The sequence below is a fragment of the Lygodium microphyllum genome, chromosome 18 (assembly GCF_053477565.2).
Source record: "Lygodium microphyllum isolate KBCC chromosome 18, Lygodium_microphyllum_v1.1.10, whole genome shotgun sequence".
Taxonomy (NCBI): Eukaryota; Viridiplantae; Streptophyta; class Polypodiopsida; order Schizaeales; family Lygodiaceae; genus Lygodium; species Lygodium microphyllum.
Window position 1 is genome coordinate 134,447,291 of NC_141152.1, and position 25,578 is coordinate 134,472,868.

The 25,578-nt window shown below is 43.2% G+C and overlaps 1 protein-coding gene across 1 annotated transcript in view; it reads left to right on the forward strand.

The window, feature by feature from the left end:
- LOC148021406 (tubulin gamma chain) overlaps positions 1 to 25,578 on the forward strand; it is a 51,410-nt gene that overhangs the window by 10,013 nt on the left and 15,819 nt on the right. Inside the window, exons 5-7 of the mRNA XM_087699266.1 lie at positions 11,453 to 11,506; positions 11,608 to 11,712; positions 11,812 to 11,886. Of these exons, the coding sequence (XP_087555392.1) occupies positions 11,453 to 11,506; positions 11,608 to 11,712; positions 11,812 to 11,886 (234 nt within the window). The remainder of the gene's footprint in view (positions 1 to 11,452; positions 11,507 to 11,607; positions 11,713 to 11,811; positions 11,887 to 25,578) is intronic.

The window sequence follows — 25,578 nt, forward strand, 5'->3', positions numbered from 1 at the left end:
TTTTTTCTTAACTTGTAGAAGGAAGGTTGGATTTTTTGGAGCTTTGCTTGTTATTACATAAAGTTGAAATTATTTTGGTTTGAAGAGAACAAAATCCCATTGGTCATGAATTGCATCTTCTTTCTCAGGTGCAAGATGTCAAAAGATGACATACCAGCGAGATAGTAGGGTTTTGCGGGGAGGAACACGGAGTGAACTCGGCAAACATGGAGAAGAGAAGAGAAGAGAGAAGAAACTCAGATGAATGAAATGATGAAGTTTTAAATTATGGAGTGAATGTGATACAAGGGAACAAGGGTGCCGTAGTAGAAGGAAGATGATGAAGACAGCCACGAACCACGAACCGCAATGTCTTTTTGAAGGGATGTGAGGGTAGTGGAGAGGTTAGAGAGAAGAGGTGACGGACTGAATGAATTAGCCATGAGGAATGAATGAGAGAGTAGCCTATAAATAGGCATAGTTAGCCTAGGATGGCGCCCCCTTTTTTGGGGCTGCAAACCCTAAACGCAAAACGCAAAAATGCAAAAACGCAATCTGCGGGTAAAGGGTGAAGGGTTTCTCAACACCCCCTCTCAGGCCTAAAAAGGGGAACAAGAGAAGAGTGAGGTAGAGATGTAATGCTAAATGTTGAAGAATGCTCATGTAGCAGGTGCCGCTTGGACAGTGTCCCTTGTGGGGAAGTTGTTCACTTGCCCAAGCGCCCTAGTACATAGATGATGAAATCATGCAATGCATAGGAGGAATGTCGGACTTTGCATGGTGCCGAGAACCATAAGGATATGTCCGTACTCCATCTCGGGAGGTGGTTCCATGCTGACCAAGGGATGAAGGCAAGAAGAAGAGGAGGAAGAAGATGCAGAGGATCTCGAAGATCCAAGATTTCCACCGGAAAGGAAACTTACAGTAAAGAACAGTAGACAGAGTGAACTGGAGAACTCGAAACTCAACCTCGGGAGAGAAGCCATTAGCTCCGTGCATCCATGTTGGAAGGAATATGAAGGCCTCGTCACCAAGTTGCGGCTGAATCTTCGAGGTCTCAACTTGAAGATCTTGGGTATTAGTAGAAGAGATGACTGGTCGAAGACAGCCACCCCAAGAAAGTAGAGGATGGGTGAAGAGCTTCATGCGGAGTAGGTTCTCCCTTTGAGGTGGGAGGTTAAGGGGCCCTCGCTAAAGTCGAAGAAGTAGATGCCCCCTCTAGGGGCAAAGAAATAATATCTCCCTTTGAATCCCCATCTAAAGTAGATAGGGAATCCAAAAACTCATGGATCACGGACTCCGAAATGTGTGATGATGAAGGAAGTGCCGCTGGTCATGCTAAAGAAGGTATCTGGGGTGCTGAAAAGCTCCCAGAGGTAGCCTCTCGAACCTGAGTAGTCGAGGGTGGGGAAGGGTGGGGCTCAGAATGAGCAAGAGGTGGGCAACAGTCGCTGTCTCTCGGTGGAGGGGACTGGGTAGCCGAAGAAGAGGAAGGAGTCGAGCTGCCAATGACTCTCGAAGGAGCAAACTGACGAGGAGATGGTATCAAACAATCACTTTCTCTCGATGGAGCGGATTGCAGATCTGTAGGTCGTGAAAACCACTGTACCTGAAAATAAGTGGGAGAAGATTGCCGTTGACATTGCGACGATCTCCAGGAAGTTGTAGCGCCAATCGATCCTCCATGTGCTCGAAAGGACTTAGTGCATATCGGATGCTTCTTATTGCCTTGAGCATAGTACTTTGATAGCCGATGTAGAATGATCTTTGTGGCCCAGAAAGGAGAGGTGGCACAAGGAGTGCCTGGTGGAAGACGCATATACTCTGGGGGGGTGGGGAGCAAGGGTCGAAGTTGGCAAGCATTGGTGGTGTGTCCGGTGATGCTACAGTAGGAGCGCCCAGTAGTCTGGTCATCTATTGGTAAAGAAGCCATGGATACCAGCGTGTCTTGCTGAAGAAGAAAGAGGTCAGCCACCATGAACCACGAACCGCAATGTCCGCCTCAAGGGGTGTGAGGGCAGTGTGAAGCACGAATCGCAATGTCTGTCTCAAGGGTTGGGAGGGTAGTGGAAGGGTTGGAAGTGAGCTGCCAGTGGGAGGAGGATGTGACCAGCAGTAAGAGATTGAAATTTGCAAAAACGAGATGTTGATGCAACGGAAGAAGAGAAGTGGATGCTGAACATGCCACCGGTCTTTTCCTTCACTGGAGTGGAGGATCTTTGCTGCTAGGTGAGCAGATCCGGCTTGATACCATGTCAAAAGATAATGTATCGGCGAGACAGTAGGGTTTGCGGGGAGGAACACGGAGTGAACTCGGCAAACATGGAGAAGAGAAGAGAAGAGAGAAGAAACTCAGACGAATGGAATGATGAAGTTTTGAATCATGGAGTGAATGTGATACAAGGGAACAAGGGTGTTGTAGCACAAGGAAGATGATGAAGACAACCACGAACCACGAACCGCAATGTCCTCTTGAAGGGGTGTGAGGGTAGTGGAGAGGCTGGAGAGAAGAGGTGACGGACTGAATAAATCAGCCGTGAGGAATGAATGAAAGAGTGGCCTATAAATAGGCATAGTCAGTCTAGGATGGCACCCCTTTTTGGGGCTGCAAACCCTAAACGCAAAATGTAGAAATGCAAACTGCGGGTGAAGGGTTTCTCAACACAAGATAGGCCAAGACAATGCATCCGGTTTTCCTTGGTGGTTGCTAGTTTGATATGATATCATAAATTTGAATTTAGAAAGGAAGATGTTCCATCTTGTTTATTGTCAATTCAAGACCCGAGAATTCATGGAAGTACTCTAGATTTTTGTGGTTTGTAAAGATTGATTTTGTGGGATGTATCTTCTAGAATATGTCTCCATGCTTTTGTGAGAGACTAGAGTGTGCAAGTAATACAAGTTAATAGTTTCAAGAATCAATAAGAGGCAAAAGTTCCTTATTATGAATTTTATAATCTATTTTAGATGTAGAGAATTTTTTAGAATGAAAAGCAATGGATGTACTTGACCATTATCTCTAGCTTGGGAAAGACAAAGTCCACAATGATTCATGGGGATAGGTAGAGCTGCTTGGCCATGGCCCAAGAATCTTGTGTTTCGTGCTTGCACAAAGCACATCGAGATCCAATATCAGTATGTTTGGGAGTGCATCTAGGAGGAGGAGTTGGAGCTGGTTTACTGTCCCACAGTGGCAATGTGGTGGAGATCTATTCATTTTCATCTTCTTGCCTTCATTCTCATCTTGATGTTCTTTTCCTTCTTTTGCTATGACACTCACATATACAATTGATGAAAGTGGACTTCTGTACATTAATGCTAAGGCTCAAGGCTAGATCAAATAGTCCCCAAATGGCCATTGCTGTATTAGGCTTCTTAGACTTAAGAAACATAAATGAATCATTGGCAGGAGATTGTTCAAGAAGCTTAGCCCCACTGGTAATAGCTAGGCCTACAATTTCACCATCAGCCACCAGCTTATCTAAAGAGGGAGCATCGGATTAGTCACCAATGCAAACAACAAATGCTAGGGGCGTATCCCAATGTAGAGATTGAGTGAGAGTAATCTTGTAAAGTAAGACTAAACTACTTGCTGGGTTGCTTTGCAAATTAGGATTTTTTTAGTGGATAGAGAAGAGAAGCGATTCACCTCCCAGCCTTGGCATGACTTGTTTTGTGGTTAATTACATTAATCCTTAGCAAATGTGGTGCATGTGTGTTACAATTCCTTAAAATGTTTTCTCGTAAATATCACATTTATTAATTGACAGTTTAATTCATGTGAAAAACTTATTCAGTTACCCTGCCACTAATTCCTATGTGCACCACTTGATCAGAGCTGATTGCATCAATAAAAGAGGTCATTCGAGGGCAAAAATGCATGCAAGTCTTTATTCTTGAAGAAAAGACAAGCTGACGTGATCAAAGACTTTTTCAATATCCAGCTGAATCATAACAATCTCTTGATGAGAAGCTTTGGCATAGTCAATCCCCAATTGAAGATTCAATATATACACAATGTTGTGTTCCTTAATGAAACGATATTGCCTTAAGTGAATCAACTTTGGAAAAATTTCTTGAAACCTATTAGCGATGATCTTAGAGAAGGTTTTACACAATGATCCCATGATAGAGATGGGTTTCCATTGCTTCAGAGCTAGAGGAAAGGAACCTGTGGTAACAATCGAAGCGGTGCAATCTTTCAATTGGATGGCATCTAGCTTGTTCTCGAAACTTACTGATAGAGCTGAGCAAGTGGATCCTTGAGCTTATTCACATGAACTGAGAACAGGTCACTTGGCGAGCATCCCATCCAGGGCTTTTCTTGTGTGGAAGATGGGACAAGAGTTGAGAATTCCCCCAGCTCCACCTTAGTGATATCAGCATCCATAAAATCTATCCATTCTGGCTTGACCTGGTCCCACATCCAGTCCACAATATAATGATCAGCAGCAAGTACAGCCTCAATAAGAGTTTTCTATGTACCAATAGAGTTTTGTAGTTGTCCAAGCATATCTGGATGCTCTCTCTCCCTCCCTGGCTCTCTTTTTTTTTTCGTGAAGATAATTGAATTAAGTAGTAAATATTTACATCAGACCATCAGGTCAGCATTCTCTCTGTGTATCTCTTACTTTCTGTTACATTGGACCATCAAGTCATCCGAGAAACTCTCTCTCTCTCTCTCAACAACCTATTACATGAACAGTACTATCAGATCACACAGAAGTAGTTGGAGTGGAGCGAACAATTGCCAGCCAGGGAGCAGCAATATCCGGAAGAACCAGGTCCGCTGACATCATAGAGGGGATTTGCCATAAGACTATTCCTCGCACACGGGCCACATGCCTATGGATGCCCGATGCTGAATAAAAAATAAAGGCATTGCGAGTACGCCATATATGCCACAGGGCTGTCCATCTGAGGAAATGAAATAGGCAGGAACAATCTGAACTTAAAGAGGGCATAGAGGACATATCTCCCATAATCCACGAACGAACTGATAGGCGGTGCTGAGTCACTAAAAACCAGACACAAGAAATGAAATTCTAGATCTGTCGCGCAACAGGGCAGGAGACAAAGAGGTGAAGCAATGTCTCATCACACGTAGTGCAGAAAACACAACGCCCAGCAGAGATCTTTCGGGCGCGGAGCACTTCACCCGTTGGACACTCCCCAATGAGCAGCCGCCACTTGGACACTTTTCCCTGATACAGAACCTTAGACTTCCAAAGCTGGATAAATCTTTCTTGCCACTTCTTATTACTGTCCTTACGATGCCATAATCTATTCACTTTTCCCATGACTCATTTCTTGGCTTCCACCATTTGATGATATATCTGATTAGCTGACCTTTTTTCAAAATCATCAGGAAGCACAAACATCTAGTCATGCCAAGGTTCCAATGGCTGTAATACACGCAAAGGAAAAAACCTTTGAAGACTGTCTTGTATAGACGACCAAATGTCCCCGTATCCACGTGGCACTTGAAAGTACTGACGAATATGCCTAAAGGAATAAAGATGGGCCTGCCCAAGAATAACACCATCACTGACTGTCTTCAACCCCAACCTAGCCATCTGATTGAACTTGTTGCACTACAAATCTTTTTGTGGCCAATCCAATAACGTTGAGCAAGCTAGTATTTCTCCTTGTAGCGAATTTTCATCTTTACGAATATCTGGGGGATGCCAAAGTGCAAAATGAAGCATCTCCTGCTAGGAAGCTATCAAATGAGAAAGAAGAAAAGACTGGGAGACCTTTAAAGGCCTCATAGAGTTAAGAAATGCCACCAGGAAGCGTGAATAACCGTGCTACCATGAGAGATGCTCGTTTTTTCTATGAAGAATTTAGCAATGTCTGACCAAGGATAACACTGAGTACATAGACTCTGTAACAAGGAAGGCCTCAAAGTGACCATACGCAAATTGACATCCAACAAAGCTGCACCCCCCATCCTTTTCGGAGTGGTTACATGTTGCCAGGAGATCCATACCTGTCCCAAACAATTGCCTTTCTTTTTCTAGAGCATAAATCTGATAGGCTGAACCATATCCAAAATGGACTTCTTTGTCTAAGGAAGTAGTGGCAAAAAGAATGAGATCGTAGTGATCATTATACATGGAGCCACTTTTAGTCTAACATGTAGTGGCCAACTTTGGGATTTCCAGTACATGAACCTGTCATGAATTCAGGAGGCCATCCAATCTAGCAAGGCTCGAGGAGCAACCTTCACACCAATAGGGTATTCCAAGTGTCTGGTTCCTTGTGATCGTAATTCCATTCCAGCCCAAGGCATGCAGGTCATTCTCCGTACAGGAGAGAATGATAGATTTTTGAGTATTAATGTGAAGACCCGATGCCAAAGCAAAAAGATTCCAGGCCACCATTGCCCGATTAACATTAATACCATCCGCCTTAAGGAACATAAAAGAATCATCTGCCAAAGATTGACCCACAAGCTGGTCACCGCCGGGAAGAGTTAAGCCAACTATCTCACCTTGAGCTGCCAACTTATCTAGTAATGAGAGCATGGGGTGAGTAACCAAAGCAAACAGCAAAGGGCTAAGAGGATAGCCTTGCCGAAGAGACCGGGATAAGGCAATTTCCTCAGTAATCCCTCCATTAAGAGCAATATGGGCCACAACACCCTGACTGATAGTATCAACTAGAGAAATCATACGGGGCCCAAAACCCATTGTAGACATTAATTGCCGCAAGAAAGACTAGCTGACATGATCAAAAGCCTTCTCAATATCCAGCTGAAGCATAACAACCTGCTGGGCTAGATGCTTTGGCATAGTCAATTCCAAGTTGAACATTCAAAATGTTGTGTATAATATTCCGACCTTTAATAAAACCGTATTGCCATGGATGAATGAGGAGCGGAAAAACTTTTTGCAATCTGTTGGCAATAATTTTAGAGAAGATTTTATATAACGATCCCATAACCAAAATGGGTCTCCATTGTTTCAAAGAGGTTCGGAGAGGAAACCTTGGGCAAGAATCTGATGACAACTTTCTTCCAATCCATAGGCATCATACCAGAGTTCCACACTTGCTGACACAAGCGTGTTAATGGGTCCTTAAGCTGTTGCACATGGGCTGAAAACAGTTCATTAGGAAGCCCATCCCAACCTGGACTTTTCCTTCTAGGCAAGTGAGACAACACCTCTTCCACTTCATCTTCAGAAATATCAGCCTCCATTAGATTCACCCATTCCGGTTTGATCTGATTACTAACCAGGTCACAAATATATGTTCAAGCCGAGAGAATAGCATCGTAAAGAATCTCTTGCGGACCCAACAAGACCCTGTAAAAGTCAACAGTCGTCTGAATAATGGAGGCAGGATCAGTCATCACTATATCACCCTGACCATCTTTTAAGCGCACAATATTTTCCTGGGCATATTTCTGATGCAGACGAGCAAAAAATTGATGAGTTTGACATTTGTTGTCATGTAAAGCTTCAGCTTTGGCCAACAGTTTATATTTTGCATATTCCTCTTCTTGAAGAGATTGGACCCTGCCTTTCAGCCATTCAATGCATGTGAGCAAGTCATTGTTAGAGTCCCCAGTCTGACACAGAGACAAGGAATGAGCTAACAAGGATTGAGCATGCTACAATTCAGCTCGAAACAAGGAAGCATGCTGAATACCATATTGTCGGGATAACACTCGCACATTATCCCTAAAAACCGCCCATGCTTCCATCCCTGTGGAGTGGACCTTGGAGCTAAAAGAGGCTATCAGTTGTTGCAGAACACCTTCCAAAGACTGATTGTGCTGCAAAAAAGATTGATTAAACCAAAGAGGGAGGTGGGCAAGGAGAGCCTTAAATGCATGAACAAGTCTGTGGCTCATTTCCAAGACCAAAGGGTAATGATCTGACAAAACATGTTGTTTTTCCACGCGCATATCGATGATTGCAGGAATAAAAGAGTCACTTTGACAGATGTATATCCTATCCAGTCGGGCCCAAGTGTTTGGATGCTGACAAAAACGATAAGTGTATCTAGCTTGTGATGGATACATCGAGGACCACATGTCTTGTTTCAAAGATGCCGCTACAAGAGCGTCCCAAGCCTGTCTCTCAGGACCATCCATAACCGAATGCGGAGAGGTCGACTGCTCTATAGAAACACATGCATTAAAGTCCCCCATAACAAAGGTTGGACGAGCCATGGCAAGGCAGTGCAGGTCTTCCCAAAGCTGACGACGTTCCCTTACATTAGAAGGAGCATACATGCCTACCATCCACAAAACCTCACCCTCAAACATTATTTTGAGAATCAAAAATCGGCCACGTGGGTCTTGAGAGACCAACGATGGTTGTAGGGAGGATTTGACAGCCAACATAACTCTCGATCTGTGCGGAGGATGACCACTAAAGAAAACTGCATAATCCTTATATATATATGAAGATCTAGCCAAAGCATGATGTTTATGCTCCACAACATAGAAAACATCCCATTTTCCAGCTAGCACCACTTTCCACAACTGATACTGTTTTTTGCCTGAAGAAATGCCTTTCACATTCCACACAACAATTTTCATGATGAATCACAATTGAAAAGAACTACTGAATTGCCGCTTTTCCTTTCCCTTTTACGTCAATAACTTTGGCAGCCTGGAATCTCTCCATTTCATCTCGAATAACATCAACAAGATCTGCCTTCTGCAAACCGGCAATGGAAGCATGGGAGGGGAAGTGCTGATGCTGGGAGCAGAAACCATCCCGAGGAGGCACAAGCCTCCCATGCGCATCGAAATGCAAGGCAAAATCAGAAGGTCTTTTATCTTCTACTGCCGAAGTACGCGAAGATTGGGGTTTCATATAAAACCCCTTTTCTCTACGTTGAAAGGTTTGAGTAATAGGGGGCGGCGGAAGATGGGCAGGAATGGGGCGAGAATCCTGTCTTCCATTATGATGAACCACAGTAACCCAAGAATCTTCCTAAAGAGGCAAATTCCGCCCATCCGCATGCAATGCACGCTCCCCACCACTATGGGAAACGACCTTCTGGCCATCATTTCGGCCTTGTTGGGAAAGCTGCTCATGATCAGCCACGGGCTTTTGAAACATCTCCTGAGGGAGATGGTCTTGCATTTCCATATCTGGGTCCACGTGGCATTGCCCTACCTCCATATTTTTGTTGCATTCCGAAATGAAATGGCATAAATGGCCATATCGGAAACAGTGTCCTGCAAAAGTACCCTATTTCAGCTCATACACCAATGTTTGTAACCCTGGAACCTCAAAGCGAATCTTCGTCGGGCGGGGTTTCCCTTTTATTCCAAAGCATACATGCCCTATTCCGATTGCGGGAAGCCAGCTGAGGTTCTACCAAAACCTCCCCAATGGATCTCAAAATCAGAGGGAGGAGTCTCCAGAGATGGGCAGGGAAATCCACCACCTCGACCCAAATAGGACATGCTTGTCTCAGCACCTCTTGAAACTCAGCTATGGGTCTCCAAGGGACCACATGAACTGATTGCCCATCCATAAAGAGAGGAATGCATTGCATAATAAGAGCCCGTACTTCTGCAGAATGAAAAAGAACCTCAAAGAACCCCTTTGGGCCATCATATATCTCTTCCACCAGGGGGACCTGCATACGCCCCGAAACATCTTCGGAGCACTGTTCAAAACAGGCAAGCATAGACTGTAGCCAAGCACGAATTCGGGTGATCAAAGGAGTCCTTCCAGTGAAATAAAATATGGCTGCCCTCTCATGGAAAGCAGCTATCTGTTGTAAAACCAGGTCGGTTCCCATGACTGCAACTACTTGTTCCCTATCCGGTAGTGCATTAGCTTTATCCTCATTACAATGGAAATAATCTGACATAAGATGATTGGCAGTGGCCAGCATAAACTGTAAAGAACCATCGGGCTGTGAACAGGAAACATGAACCTCTGGCTGGGACTAATTCGGGCCCAAGTCCGGTTCTTCAACTGACATCCTACGGCGTTTGCCCATCTCTTCGCTTTCTTGCAACGGCCCGAGTTCATCAGCTGAGGAATCACCATCCGGATCGACGAAGTCTTTGTCATTCCCTTGCCCAATCTGCTGATCGAGAAAGGCCATATCGATGCCATTGGATTCCTGCAGATTCGCCATTATAGAAGTAGATGGTGATCACAAGACGTGTCACTGTACACTAACAGGCTGTGTTCCACCAGATCTGGGCTGGGAGTGACTTCTGCAGGCTCTGTGTGGAAACACTCTGCGCAGGAATAGTAAGTGCAAAAGGAGTTCTCTCTCCTTCAGTCGTTCATGCAGACACCACAGGCAGAAGGGATGCCAAATCTGTAGGTCGAGCAGAAGAGAGTATGTACAAGGAACGCAGGAGCAGGTCGATTTACAGGGCTTTTAACAGGGCGGGTAGGTGTGACCCACTGCGTATCAGAAAAGGGGGGAGGACCAAGAAGACTGCGCGTGACCCTCCTCAGACAGCGACACTGCTGATCCGAGGCGCAAGCCTGTGGAGACACAGAGGATGCAGAGCTGCAGCACGAATAGGGTTTACCCGTTTAACGACAGGCAGAAGACGATGGCGCTGGGGCAGATCCCATTAATCCCGATGAAGCAGCAGTGCGAAAGGTTGCCAAGGTGAGATGTCGAGGCAGGGCTTGATGTTGACGTCAGGGCGGTAGAACAAACCCCACGCTGGTCTGAGGGGAGATCTCCCGCAGCCCACAGGGCAGAAGCTCGTCACTAGGTCGGGGGGGGGGGCCAGATCCGCCATCGCTCTCTCTCTCTCTCTCACACAAGGGCTCTCTCTCTCTCTCTCTCTCTCTCTCTCTCTCTCTCTCTCTCAATTAACCATCTAGGTGTCAGCACCTTATTTAGGTTTCCTGTTCCAATTATTGCATCTTTGTTTAACTTCTTTTTGACTTGCATGCCTGGTACAAGGTCCTGGCATTTGAATTAACTATGGTTATAATTTCAAATACTTATAAAAATGCATGGGTAGTAGGTACATGCATTTGCTATATATGGTGGAATTTGACATGTATGGTGGTTCAGAGTTGTCACCAGAGCTGTTCTTTATTTCTAAATATGAGATGTGCTGCAGAGGGATGCTGCTTTACATGTGGTTTTGTTTTTTTGTAATATGCAAAGTGTAGAGAGATGTTGGCTAAGCAAAACAAAATATACTTGAAGAATTTTCCAGGACATTTGTTCAAGCATGTGGATTGTGATTTATGTACACTTTGTGAAGCTGATTGCTTATGCAGAATCTAGTTCTGCTTGCCAAAAATTGGTACTATATATGGCCAGTTAATCTTTGTATGTTATGCTTCATTGCAGGGTCATGTATATTTGTATCTTATACCTGATTGAATTATCTGTATACTGCCAACTAGTTAATCTTTGTATTTTACACCTCGTTGGACTGTTTTGTATATTTGTGTGCCAATGCATGTTGCAACTGTCAGTTCTCATTGCTTTAAACTTTGTTATTGAGTAGGCTAATGCAATACGGAAGACAACAGTCCTTGATGTAATGAGGAGGCTTTTACAGGTATGTACCATTATTTATGAAGCTGATTTCTGTTGCCTTCTTTAATTTTCCATGTGCATTCCTAATTTTTAATCTTCTGTTGCAAAATGTATTGCTCGTAGGCAAAGAACATCATGGTTTCATCTTATGCTCGAACAAAGGAGGCAAGTCAAGCAAAGTATATATCAATCCTGAACATAATTCAAGGGGAGGTTGATCCAACTCAGGTTTGCAAGAAGATTCTCAGCTTAAATCTACCTTATGCAATGTTTCATTGGGGTTGGAGTTCAAAATTGTCATGATTCCGTGCGGGCTTTGTCAAACAGGTTCACAAAAGCTTGCAGCGGATACGTGAAAGAAAGCTAGCAAATTTTATAGAATGGGGACCAGCTAGCATACAGGTCAGTCTTTCTATTTAAGCAGAGCTATTCCTGGTTTTTAAATTTACGAGAGCATGTGGCACGAGCTGAATGCAATGCCAGACTTCTATTACTGTAGTATTACCACTGTTAGTTCTTGGATGTGATCAATATGCTTTTAACTTCTATTATTCTTGTCGGGTTTCACATTGGACCTACCTTGATCTGGTGTTTGTCATGGGCACACATTTTATTTTCTGAAACCAATGATTTAATTTAGTTACCACCATTAAAATTAAATTAGAAACACATAGCATGTACTTATCAACATCACTATAGTGAAGCTGAATCCTTTGTGATTGTCGTAAAGCACAACCCATCATTTGTTGCTTCCAGTGTTGGAGATCACTTCAGCTGATTGTCTCTCTCTTCATGAGTTGTGTGCCAATCAAGCAGTGGCACTGGCTCTAAAGGTGTTTTTAGGTCCATGATCTTTCTTTGAATAGCCGCCCAACACTTCCACATTCTTGTGGAAAGTAAGAGCATGCTCATTAGTGTCGATTGCATCATTGACTGTCTTAATATGTTATGATGCCATGCCAAGTAATAAGCCCTGCAAGGTTCAGTTTCAGCTAGAGGAAACAACCCGCTCCAGTTGATGTACTCTTTGGGTCTTACCTACCAATTGATGTGATATCAACTGATGCTATCTGTCAATCTTGAACGGGCCTCATAGCATATGGATATCCCCCAATGGTCTACCAAGAAGACGTTTTGAATATCCCACAGACCATCTACCAAAAGCATCAGTATGGACTGCAGTCTTAGTATACAAATGAGCTAACATGATAACTCAATGTTACATTTGTTCAAAATATACTCTAATAATAGTTGTTTTTCTTGCCAATGGATGCTCATGACGACCTTTATGCAGCTTTAGAGAGGATACTTGCTATCGTAAGTCTGTCTTATTGCGCGCGCGCGCGCGCGCGCGTGTGTGTGTGGGTTTGTGTTGACTAGAAGATTATATAGTGGCTGACACAAGGAATCAATTTCAGTTTAGTCCACATTGACATGGGTAAGTAGAATTACACCTGAGCCGTTGGTATGGATTGAACTGCAACTACCAGATGGGGCATTCTCGAAACTGAATTCATGTTCTCAGTATTTATATAGTCCAATAAATCTGTTGCAACATATAATGTTATGTAGATTTGTTATCCGTCCATAATAATTCATGCCATCTTTCTCGGTCAGTGGAAGCAACTTTAGTTTTTGGCTGAATTAATTTCCAATGTAGCCATAGCAACTAAATTCAAAGCTGTCATGAGATTGTGTGTTTGGCTCTTCACCTCTGGGCATGAAAATAAGTTATCAGCATACGCTTGGGCAAAGAAATTTGAAATACAATAGAACTCTTGACCTTCTATTTGGGGAAACAGTGATTTGGCCAAGTTCTTCACACATGTATGCATGTGGTTGTCAATCCATCCATCCATCCACCCATTCTGCATGCACATCCATCCATTTATCCACCCATTATGCATGCATGCACACTGCATACATACATGTACACATGTATGTGTGTGTGCATGTGCATGTTACATGCATAGGGACATACATCAATTTTGCAAACATGTTAGTTTAGTTTTTTATTTTGCTTGTGGGGAACACCGAAGGGTTGAAAACCCATGTAAAATTGCAGAAAGAATATAGAAAATACAAACTGTAATAAATACTCATCTATCCTCAATGTGAATCCATCTTTAAATTGTATTTTGATGTATGTAAAGTCCACTTTGCAAGGCTGGGTGGGTTAGTGAACATATTTTTCACAAATCATAACTCATGATGGTGGAGAATTGTGCTCCAGTACTGCAGTAACATTCTGTTTATAGAAGTGCCACTAGCATCGCAGGATCACCTGTTGGCTAAGTTACATCAATATATCTTTCTCCAGATCCACCTATGGCCGTTCTTATGTTTTGTGAGGGCAATGAAAGGATTTGAGACTGTAGGTCTATTGCCTATTCTATTTACCATGTTGTAATTAATTCCTGAGAGGTGCTTTTTAGACCTTTTTAAGCTTACTACACTTACCATAGGAGGCAAAATGGTGGAGTTCTTCTGTGCTGCACCTCTTTCAAAGTTTGTTTCTTTCAGCACGCTCCTTTGCATTGCTGAGTGTAGAAACCTATTTGTTTGCATTTTTTAACACGCATGGAGACAATGCAATAGGAATCAATATGTGGTAGGGTCATGAAATGTGACAATGTCCAATTGGCCATCAAGTGGAAAGCAAGGATGGGGATCATCTCCTACAGGAGACAACTGTTGATCTCTCTGCTGAAGGTAGGATGTGCTTTTTTGGAACATGTAGTACTCTCATGACAAGTGCTGCATTGTAGTGCATGTGGGATGAAATGAATTGGGTGGGCCCATGTATCTGCTTCACTAATCAATTGAATAAACTGTAGTGTGCTTGACATGGCAACATTGTCCTTGATAGGATCAAAAGACAGGCAATTTCAGGCGATGGAATGAGCTAAACCCTTGCTATAGAGAGCTTTCTAGACCCTTGTTAGTGTGCTTGTGACGTGGCAACATTCTCCTTGCTAGGATCAAAAGACAGGCAATTTCAGGCCGTAGAATGAGCTAGATCATTGTTAGAGAGGGCTTTCTAGGCCATGGATACATAATTGGCCAATGTTTTGGAAATCAAAAATGGCTTTGGATGGTCATTGCAATGGCCAAAAAGTGGAATTGATGATTTACCTGACTTTAGATTTACTTTAAAGTTTTTGGACCACCTTGGAACTTGACTGTTTGTTCTTAGTTGATCAGTCCCCAATCCTCAGTTTTAAAGGCTCTTTATTCGTGTCCAGTATTTAGTAGATGGGGCGCCAGCCCTTTTCTCCCTTCCTAATATTTCCTGCTTATGTGTTTGTGCATTTGAGTTTTGGTTAGCATCTGGTGTGTCATGCTGTTATCTCCTGTTTATGCATCTGAGTTTTTGTTAGCATTTAGTGTGTCATGCTGTCATCTCCAGTTTGTAACCTCCATTAGAGTCTAATGGAGACAAGGGAGCTCTGACATGCTCAAGGCATCTGCATGCATTCAATGTAGTCATTTGCAGCCATTCTCAGCCTGTTTTACTCTGGTTCATAGCCTTTTTGAGGTGCATTTGCTGGATAGAAATTTTTGTGTAGAAGTTACACGGCACAACGGACAGAATTTGAGCAAGGAGTAGAGAACACACAACAAATATGAGTATAATAGAAACTGCTTTAATTTCAAATGAATTGATACAAAGATGGCTCTGTCCACTTGTGTGCTTCCAGTGTGAAGCTTAGATGGCGATTAAGACAAATGATAAGCGAATAGCTTAAGGGTAGTTAGAAGAACTCTGATTGGGCGAAAGATAGATTGACAATGGCTTTGGAGGGGTCTTTCTTTTATAGCCTGGGAAGGCACTATGGTTAGCGTGTCCGATCATATTATGAACCTTCCCTATTCGGCTAGGGAATATTCCCTTTACTGTTGGGCCGGGGGCGTTGCCCCCGTACCTCTATCAAGGGGGTTGTTGGCCCACTTGAGACCCCCCAGCCAAGGGTCGCTTCTGCAGTCCCCGGACCCCAAAATAGGGATCCATGATAACTCCCATACCCTGCAACTCAATGCATTGTGCGTCGAGTTGCTACTAGTATAACTACAGTGTCTAACCCAAAGGCTAGATCCATAAAGGTCACCTTTTTGCCATCGAGTCACATAAACCTCATCTGACATACAAGTTAGGATCCAACCAATGTGCGTGCTCACAGATGGCTTCTCCTTATAATGGGGTTGTTTACAAGTTAGAGCACCATGGATCATTGGTGGCATCTTACGAGGGTGGGGCATTAAGTATTTCTAACAATGTGCGTGCTCACAAGCTAATTTTGGGTGAATTGAATCCCCAAATAATAGTATAGGTAGTCCATATTTGACATATCAAATGCATGTTTTAATTCAGCCTTAAAATCTGAAATTTTTTCTTTTGTAGGTCCAATGAGCAGCATGTTATCTACATAAAGAATGATAATCAGCAAGCCCCCCCCTCATTCTTAATGTATAGAGTGGGAGCAGTTGGACTATTTTTGAACCCTTTGCTAGCCAAATAAGCATCAATTTTGGAGTACCATGCATGAGAAGCCTGTTTGAGACCATAAAGAGCTTTATGCAGCTTGCATACCATGTGCTTTTTTCCTTTAACCACAAACCTTGGAGGTTGTGACACATAAGCATCCTCATGCAAATCCCCATTCAAGAATGTTGCCTTAAGGTCCAACTGATGTACTTTCCAGCCATAGCAATCACACATCTCACTGTACTCATACGGGATGTAGGAGCAAAAGTTTCTTCATAATCTATGTTCTTCTTCTGTGCATAGCCTTTTGCTACTAACCGTGCTTTGTACATGTCAATTTTACCATCAGCCTTGCGTTTGAGTCTAAAAAACCATTTTGGCCAATGGCCCTCTTGCCAGGTGGTAAATCCACAAGATCCCATGTAGAGTTAGTGGCAATAGAGCCTAACTCATCTTGCATGGCCTGCATCCAATGTACATCTTGCTGAGCTTCGTCCAAGGAAGTAGGCTCATCATCATCCAATAGTGAGCTCATAAACACATGCTTATCACAATCATCTACTTTCGTAAAATCAATCAAATGTGTCCCCGCCCCGCCCGCCCCCCCCCCCCCATCATTTGCTGCATTTATGGCAGCCCTTCTAGTGCATTGAGGTATAGGAGCATCCATTTTACTCTCTTGGAGAGTCTGTAACAGCCATCGTGGGACTGTTTTGGCTGCATTCATCGATACCCTGCTGTTCGGGAGCATATGGTGCAGCAACAGCTTGCTTTATTAAGTCTGTCCTGCCATTTACAACAGGCACAGACTCCAAAGTAAGTGGCAAAAGACCCTCAAAGATATCACCAATGTCATGGGTGGCTGGCATTTGAAACTGATCATGTGAAAATGCAGCATTTTCAGCAAATAGGACATCCCTACTGACAAAGACTTTCTTCGTGCGTGGGTCATACAAGCGATAGCCCTTGCTCTCCAATTTGTAGCCAATAAATATGCATTTTACAGCCTTTTCATCAAGCTTGCCACAAAGCTCTTTCGAAACATGTGCATAGGCTATGCAACCAAACACCCGACAGTAGTCTACTTTGGGTTTCTTGCCATGCCAAGCTTCGAACGGTGTGATCGTCTTCAATGCCTTAGTGGGTGCACGATTCAACACATGATTTGCACACTGAAGGCCTTCTAGCCAAAATTTATGAGGTAGCCCCTTGCTTTTTAGCATACAATGAGTCATCTCCATAAGAGTCCGATTCTTCCTTTCACCAGCGCCATTTTGCTTGGAGTCATTCTAACAGTGGCTTGATGCGTAATGCTATGATCAAGCAAATGTAAACACGAGACATGTATCCCCCCCCCTTCTATCTGTCCGAACTGTCTGCATTTTTAAGTCAGTTTCAGCTTCAAGCTTTAAAACAAGATGTTTGAAATGCATGAACGCATTGGATTTTGCCTTCAGCCCATACACCTATGTTTACCGAGAGTAGTCATCAATAATGTAACAAAGTACTGATGACCTCCAAGTGCACATGTCCTTATGGGACCACAAACATCAGAGTGAATAAGCTGCATTTTTCAGACAACACACACTGCACCATCCTTTTTGAAGGCAAACCTATGCATCTTGCCCAAGTGCATGAGGAGGTGGAGTCTCCACTGGAGGCAATGCATCTACCATATGACACCTTTGAAGGGTCATAAAACTCCCAAAGTTCATGTGTCCATAGCGGGCATGCCATAGCTCCACATTTTGCATAGCGGACGAAAGAGTAATGACTGCTAAGCATTATGAGACTGTCTGTCATACGTATCCAACAAAAAGACCCTTATGCAGGGTGTCGGACAGCCTAAGTGCATAATCCATCTCTCTGTCTCTAACAATGCATTTGTCATCCTCAAAGATGACTTGAAAGCCATGGTTATTAAAAGCAGAGATAGACAACAAGTTCTTTGTAATGCTAGGTACAAACAAGACATCTAGAAGCATGAAATCACAACCAATTACGGTAGTTGTTGAGAAATCCTTCACCCTTCACCCGCAGTTTGCGTTTTTGTGTTTTTGCGTTTTGCGTTTAGGGTTTGCATTTAGGGTTTGCAGCCCCAAAAAGAGGCGCCATCCTAGACTGATTGTGCCTATTTATAGGCCACTCTCTTATTAATTTCTCACGGCTGATTCATTCAGTCCGTTACCTCTTCTCTCCAGCCTCTCTACTACCCTCACACCCCTTCAGGAGGACATTGTGGTTCGTCGTTCGTGGCTATCTTCATCATTCTCCTTGTGCTACAGTACCCTTGTTCCCTTATATCACATTCACTCCATGATTCGGATCTTCATCATTCCATTCATTAGAGCTTCTTCTCTCTTCTCTTCTCTTCTCCATGCTCATCGAGTTCACTCCGTGTTTCTCCTCGCAAACCCTACTGTCTTGTCGGTATGTCATCTTTTGACATGGTATCAGAGTTGGATTTGCTCAAACAACAGCAAAGATCCTTCACTCCAGTGAAGGCAAAGACCGGTGGCGGGTTCGGCATTCACTTCTTTACTTCTTTCGTTGCATCAAAATCTCGTTTTTGCAGATTTCAAGTGTTTCAGCTTGCTGCCGATACCCCGTTCGTGGAGGACATCTCAGTCGAAGCTGTCCATTGTTGTCTCTATCAGGTGGCGCTTGATTTCCAGCCCTCTTCACGCAATTTGGAGCTGATTCCAGCCAGGCGACTGCTATTCTTGTGCAATCTTGCTGCTGTATAGCTTGCCACGTCATCCCATACCTGCTGTCTACGTTTTTAGTTATTCTCTCTCTTGCAGGCTGTCATGCTTGCGTTTTTAGTCTTTCTCTCTCTTGTTGTCTGCGTTTTTAGTATTTCTCTCTCCTGTAGGCTGTCTTGCTTGCGTTTTTAGTCGTTCTCTCTCTTGCAAGCTATCCTACCTGCGTTTTTAGTCTCTCTCACCTACTGCCTACGTTTTTAGTCTTTCTCTTTCCTGCAGGTTGTCTTGCTTGCGTTTTTAGTCTTTCTTTTTCCTCACTTGCGTTTTTCTATTGGTTGCAACCTCTTACTGCTGGTCGCATCCTCCTCCCACTGGCAGCTCACTTCTAGCCCTTCCACTACCCTCCCATCCCTTGAGATGGATATTGCGGTTCGTGCTTCATGCTGTCCTCACACCCCTTTAGACGGACATTGCGGTTCATGGTTCACGGTGATTGACCTCTTCCTTCTTCAACAAGGCACACTGGTATCCATGGCTTCTTTACCAATAGATGTCCAGACTACTGGGTGTTCCTACTGTGGCATCACCGGACACACCACCGATGCTTGCTGACTTTGACCTTTGCTCCCCACCCCCTGGCGTATATGCATCTTCCACCAGGCACTTCTTGTGCCACCTCTCCTTTTTGGGCCACAGAGGTCGTTCTACATCAGCTATTAGAGTACTATGCTCAAGGCAATAAGACACATCCAATACACACTAAGTCCTTTCGAGCACATGGAGGATCGATTGGCGCTACGACTTCCTGGAGATCATCGCAATGCCAGCGCCAGTCTTCTCCCACCTATTTTCGGGTACAGTGGCTATCATGGCCCACGGTCCTGTAGTCCGCTCCATCGAGAGACAACGATTGTTTGATACTGTCTCCTCGTCGGTCTGCTCCTTTGAGAGCCAGTGGCTACTCGACTCCTTTTTCTTTTTCGGCTACCCAGTCTGCTCCACTGAGAGATAGCGACTGTTGTCTACCTCTTGCTCATTCTGAGCCCCGCCCTTCCCTACCCTCGACTACTCAGGTTCAAGAGGCTACCTCTGGGAGCTCTTCGGCACCCCAGATACCTTTTTCGGCACGATCAGCGGCACTTCCTTCATCATCAAACATTTCGAAGTCCGTGATTCATGAGTTTTTGGATTTTCTCTCTACTTCAGAGGGGGATTCAGAGGGGGATGTTATTTCTTTGCCCTTAGAGGGGGCATCTACCTCTTCTTTGACTTAAGTGGGGGCCCCTTTACCTCCCACCTCAGAGAGGGAACCTACTCCACATGAAGTTCTTCACCCATCCTCTACTTTCTTGGGGTGGTTGTCTTCAATCAGTCATCTCTTTTATTGATACCCAGGATATAGAGAGTCTACGTAGATCAGGGCCCTTGGGTCTTTAGCAGCGACTTGGTGGCTAGGCCTTTCGTATTCCTTTCAGCATGGAGTCACGGAGCTAGTGACTTCTCTCTCGAGGTTGAATTTCGAGTTCTATAGCTCATCTAGTCTCGTGACTATCTTTAAAGGTTTCCTTTCAGGTGGTATTCTCATATTACAGGATGGATCTACTTCGTCACTTGGTCAGCATGGAGCCACCTCCGGAGATTGAGTATGAGCATGGAGCCACCTCCCGAGATCGAGTATGGAGCCACCATGTTTGCTGCGTTTCAGCAGTATTAAATGCTGAATCAGCCATTGAAGAATATAACTGCATATGAGAAATGCATAGTCCTCCTCTACAAAGTTGGCTGAAGTATCATCATCAGTAGATTTGTTGGCTGATGTTTCTTGGACAGCCAAACTGGAGTTGTTTTTCTTCTCTTTGGTCAATCTCTTTATGCATTCATTGATGTAGTGATCAGGCTTCTTGCAATAACAAAAAGGTGTGGAAACTAAGATATGACTCTGGAAGAGAGTTCAGTGTGATGTTCACCAATTTAGCATCCTGAATGACCTCATCAACTTTGAGTAGCTGCTCACGCAAATCTTGTATGTGAGTATGGTACTCTATCATGCTATCACCTTCATCCATGGTCACATTGGCCAACTCTCTGTGGAGATAGGATATCCTGGCCTCATTGCATGCTGCAAACATATGCTCAAGTATATCCCATGCTGATTTTGAGGTCTTACAAGACCGAATGTGTGGAATAATTGCTCTTTTTACTGACAAGGCAATCAAAGAAAGTGCATGTGCATCTTTTGAGTCCCATTTCCTCTGATCCTTGGTAGGAGGGAGTGGAGGGGCAGCAGCAGTAGCAACACCAATACCACCAACAACAGCACGAACAACCTGTCCTCGAGTGTTATGCTGAGGTGTCTGAGGTGCAAGACCTCCTGGTCACTGCAAATCACCTGTAACATAGTCCCACAAGTCCTTCGCCACAAGAAGGTTACGGACCATAAAACTCCACAGCGGGTAGTTTGAGCCATCAAGTTTGTCCTCCTGAGTGAGGACACCAAGGATGTTGCTCTAATCATTATTCCCTTGACGTGCCATGCTGTCAATGGTAGACAAAAATTTGCAGCCAAATACTTCAATGCTGTAGTATAGAGTATACTCCTCAAAGTACCAAAATTCCCCACGGGATTAAGAAACACGTACCAAATTGTCACACAAATGCCAAAGTGTGCTCAATGCCACTCAAATCAGCACTCAGTCAGTAAATTACAGCACTATATTGTTGTACCACACCCGCCACGAAATGTGTGTCCACAAAAGTACAAAATATAGCAATTTGATGCTGATTCTTATCAAAATTTATTGAATTCTCTCAAAATTCTCTGCCCAATTTGAATGTAATTGCAATTAAATGCTGTTGTATTGCTTGTTGCTTGCCTTGGAGTGTGTGTTGGGCAAAAGCCCCAAATAATTTGTACCTTACAATCAGAATTTTTGCAAAAATGTCGCCTTGGGATATGTGTCAGTAGTGAACAATAGCTGAAATTTGCCTCTGATGCGTGCCGGATCCAAAAAACTGAAAAGTCCCAAATTTTCTTGAGCCAATGTGGAAGAAATTGCACAATGTCTATGCACAAATGCAAAGGGTCTCCAATCGTGCAAAAGCCCCAAATTTTTGGTGGGAATGGCCAAGAAATTGAAAAATTTCTTTGAATTGATTGTCAATTCGAACTCTTGGAGCAAAAATTAGCAAAAGCCACAATTTTTTGGGCAGCATGAGCTGAGATTTGAGAAGAGATAGGTGAAATAGACTGGAATTTCCAAAAATTTCGAGAAAACCCCAAATTTGAAAATTAGGGTTTTTTCACTTTTTAGGGTTTGCAGAAATTGGCGGGCATGACTGAGAAAATGGCGGGTTGAGCTGTGAAAATGGCGGGCAGAGCTGAAAACATTAGCTCAGAAGTGCCAATCCAATGGATTTTGGACACCTAGACGTGCATGCTATGATGGGATAGCTAGGATATTTTGGTAGAAGCACGATTTTTCATGCTATGGTTGGACAAGGACTGTATACGGGAATGTATGGCACAAATCCGTATGGTATGCAACAACCAATGCATGGAGTGCAAGGCCCAATGTATTCGCGTACCCTATGTATGGTAGCATTGGCTTGATGCTTGGGGCACAGAGTAGCATGTTTGGTACCGCATTTGCACCTCCGAATGCTTATGGGGCTCAAGGAATGAATGTGGGTCATGCAAATGCTCCGTTTGGCGTTGGTTTTGATGTAAATTCAACAAATGCACCCTTTTTGCAGCAGCCAATGTATGACAATTTGACACGCAAAGGGACAATAAAAGACTATGATGAGGGTGGAAAAGGAGTGAAGTTTGAGTCCTTCAGCAGTGTACAAGATAGGCTGAAAGCTTTGACTTTCATTCAACAGTTTGATGCAGCCTATTCAGGGGGAAACTTCACGGAGTCCTCAAAGATTCGAAAGGCAACCACTTTCTTGAAAAGGAATGCATTAAAGTGGTGCTCCACTCTTTTGATGCAAGGTAGAGCACTATCAATGTGGGCACAATTCAAGCAAATGTTTGCATCGAATTGGTTAACAAGTATCTTTGAGGTGGATATCATGACAGCTTGGAATAAGCTGGATGCTAAGGAATGTAAGAATTTGGAGCAATATAATAAGAAGTTTTGGGACGCATTGCTGCCTATTACTTCTTATTGCCTTGTACCCCTTCATAAGTAAGTGGAAAAATATGTTTGTGGGTTGCCCAAAGGAATTAGCGTTTTTTGCATTAAATCCACCGTGTCTAGCATGTCTCAGCTTATAGAGACTGTTGCTACAGCCGATGCTTTGTTGCATGGGAAGGATTTGGGCTTCTTGGAGAGTGGGGAGAAGCCGAATAAAAAGTTGTTTAAGGCTGAGAAAAGAGGCATATCTGAAAATGAGCTTGAGTAGAGGCCAAAACAACAAAGAAAGGGCTTAAAAACATTGGCACAACGTAGAGAATTGATGGCTGCAAATAAATGTTTTATTTGTGAACAGGAGGGTCACATTGCAAGGGACTGTTCCAATAGGCAGCAAGCTGAAAAATAAAAAAATCAGGGAGATTCTAAAGGAAAGAAGCCTAAAACATCAGTGGGATTGGTGTCTGATGTTGTTAGTGATTAGCCCAATGATGATGCTACTGAGTTGTGCAAAGCATGGGGCAAAATTAGGGATCAGCATGTATTGATTTTCTTTGATAATGCCTCAATTTTGAGAAAAAAATTTGATCAGTTTCAGCTCACTTTTTGATCAGCTTGAGAACCGTTTATGGTCACTTTTTGGATCAGTTGTGCATCAGTTTTTGCATTGATTGCTGCTCAGTTTTTGCAATGAGTTTGTGATCAATTTGGGGTCACATTTGCAACAGTTGTGATTAGTTCTCATTTCAGCAGAGGTGATTAGTCTATGATCAGATTATGCTCAGTTTTCAATGGTTTACATCTAGTTCCATGGACAACAACATATGTTATGATGCCATTGATGTTTTAGCCATGGTTTATGCTTGGTTTTTGCTATACTATGGTTTGGTTTTGCCAGATGAGTTGAGCTCATGAGAAATGGACATGTCACATTTTAAGCTGGCAATGTTTTTGAGATTCTTTGTGAGTCTTATGCTATATTATGTTGATTGGTAATTTTTAGCATATGTTGGGCATATGGAATGGTTGAACAACAGTGCGTAATGTTGTGTTGACTATGATGCCCTATGGAAATTCTAGTGTAGTACTTTGCTTTTGATGCATTTGGCAGTGCAATCGAGGACGATTGCAAGGATTTCAAGGGAAAGGGTTATCATGAGGACATGTAATTTTGAAACCTCACTTGACATGTGGATTAATTTTTAATCACAAGATTAAGTAAATGTTGCATACGTGAGATGCAACTGGGGTTAAAGTAAATTTACGAGCTTGGGACCCGAAGAAATCACGGGATGTCAAGGGCAAAAGTTACTATAAGTTATGATGCACAGGTACTTGATGGTATCTGGTGTCAGTTATTGGTCTAGGTCATCCATTTGGCCATAAGTGTCAGTTGGTGACACTAGAGAAGTGGCGTTTAATGGTACCTAACACCAATCTGATGGTCAAAGATGGCGCAGAGATATTGGGGAATGGAAGTTGCCTAGCCAATTTAATTATTGGTCAATGAGATTATTTTTCAGGGTACCAAAATAATTATTAGATTAATTTTTAGTATTTAAAGATTAAAAATTAATATTTAATTATGAAAAATACAGGAAAAACCATTTGGGAAGGTTGCCACTTGTCAAAAATGCCATTGTAAGACTGAAAAACGTCTTTAAAGGGTGGAGATGTATTTTTATAAATTCAGCCTGCAAGAGAGAGGGAGGAGAGACTGCTGGTCTGATTTGCAGCCATTGGAGGACCTTTTGAGGCTGCCAAGGGTAGGAGAAGATCAATCAACAGCAAGAGACAACATCTACAGGATGTTGAGACAGGGCATCAACAGTAAATAACTGATTTTCTTCAGTTCTTTGTATCTACATGTTGTTGTGGTAGGGCAGCAGCTGCATTTGACTGATTTTCAGTCATCCTTCGCGACAAAACTCTCTGTTGTAAACCCTAATTTGCAGCAAAAATTAGGGTTTAGCAACAGCCTCGGGAAGCGTGCCAGAAATTGAAAGCTCCAAGACTTGGATTCAACAAGGCTGAAGCGTTTTTAGCGTATTCAAGCGGAGGGACTATATAATTGAATTTGGGGCATTTTCCATCTCCATCAAAGCAGGTAAAGGCTAATTGAATGCCTGAATTAAGGGGCAAATCAGATTAAAGGCTTGCTGGTGATTCATCACAAGGGGAGTTGGAATATTGAAAGGGACTGGGAGAATCCCATCGTAAATCAACTTCTTCTTCAATAAAGCTAAAGAAATACTGAAAGGGGCGCCAATTTTGGGGCCAATCGGGTGTGCATTGTCTAAGATCAGTAGGTAAATTTGTATTTTCAGATTTGCACTAATTGTTTGCTGCTGCAATTAAGTTGTAATCAGGGATTTACCACCCATCCATGGAAGGAAGGCTTGTTATAGTCACCATCGACACTTATTGGTCAAATAATTGTTCCACGTTCAAAATTGATACCAATTGAACCCCAAAGCCCAGTTGGCATAACTTATCACAACTTTTGCCTTTGACACCCGCTGCATTCTCGAGATCCTTGGCCTGTTACCATGAAATAATTGCCATGTATATCACATGTGCTAAACAAGCTTGCACATTTGATTGATAACTTAATGAAATGTTATTAGTAAGATTAAAGCATATTAAAATTTCTCATCCTTGTGACAAACCCCCTTGAAATCCTTGCAATCATCCTTGATTGCACTACATTGTGCCAAAGGAAAAGCATACTATATTGGAATTTCCATAAGGCATCACAGTCATAACA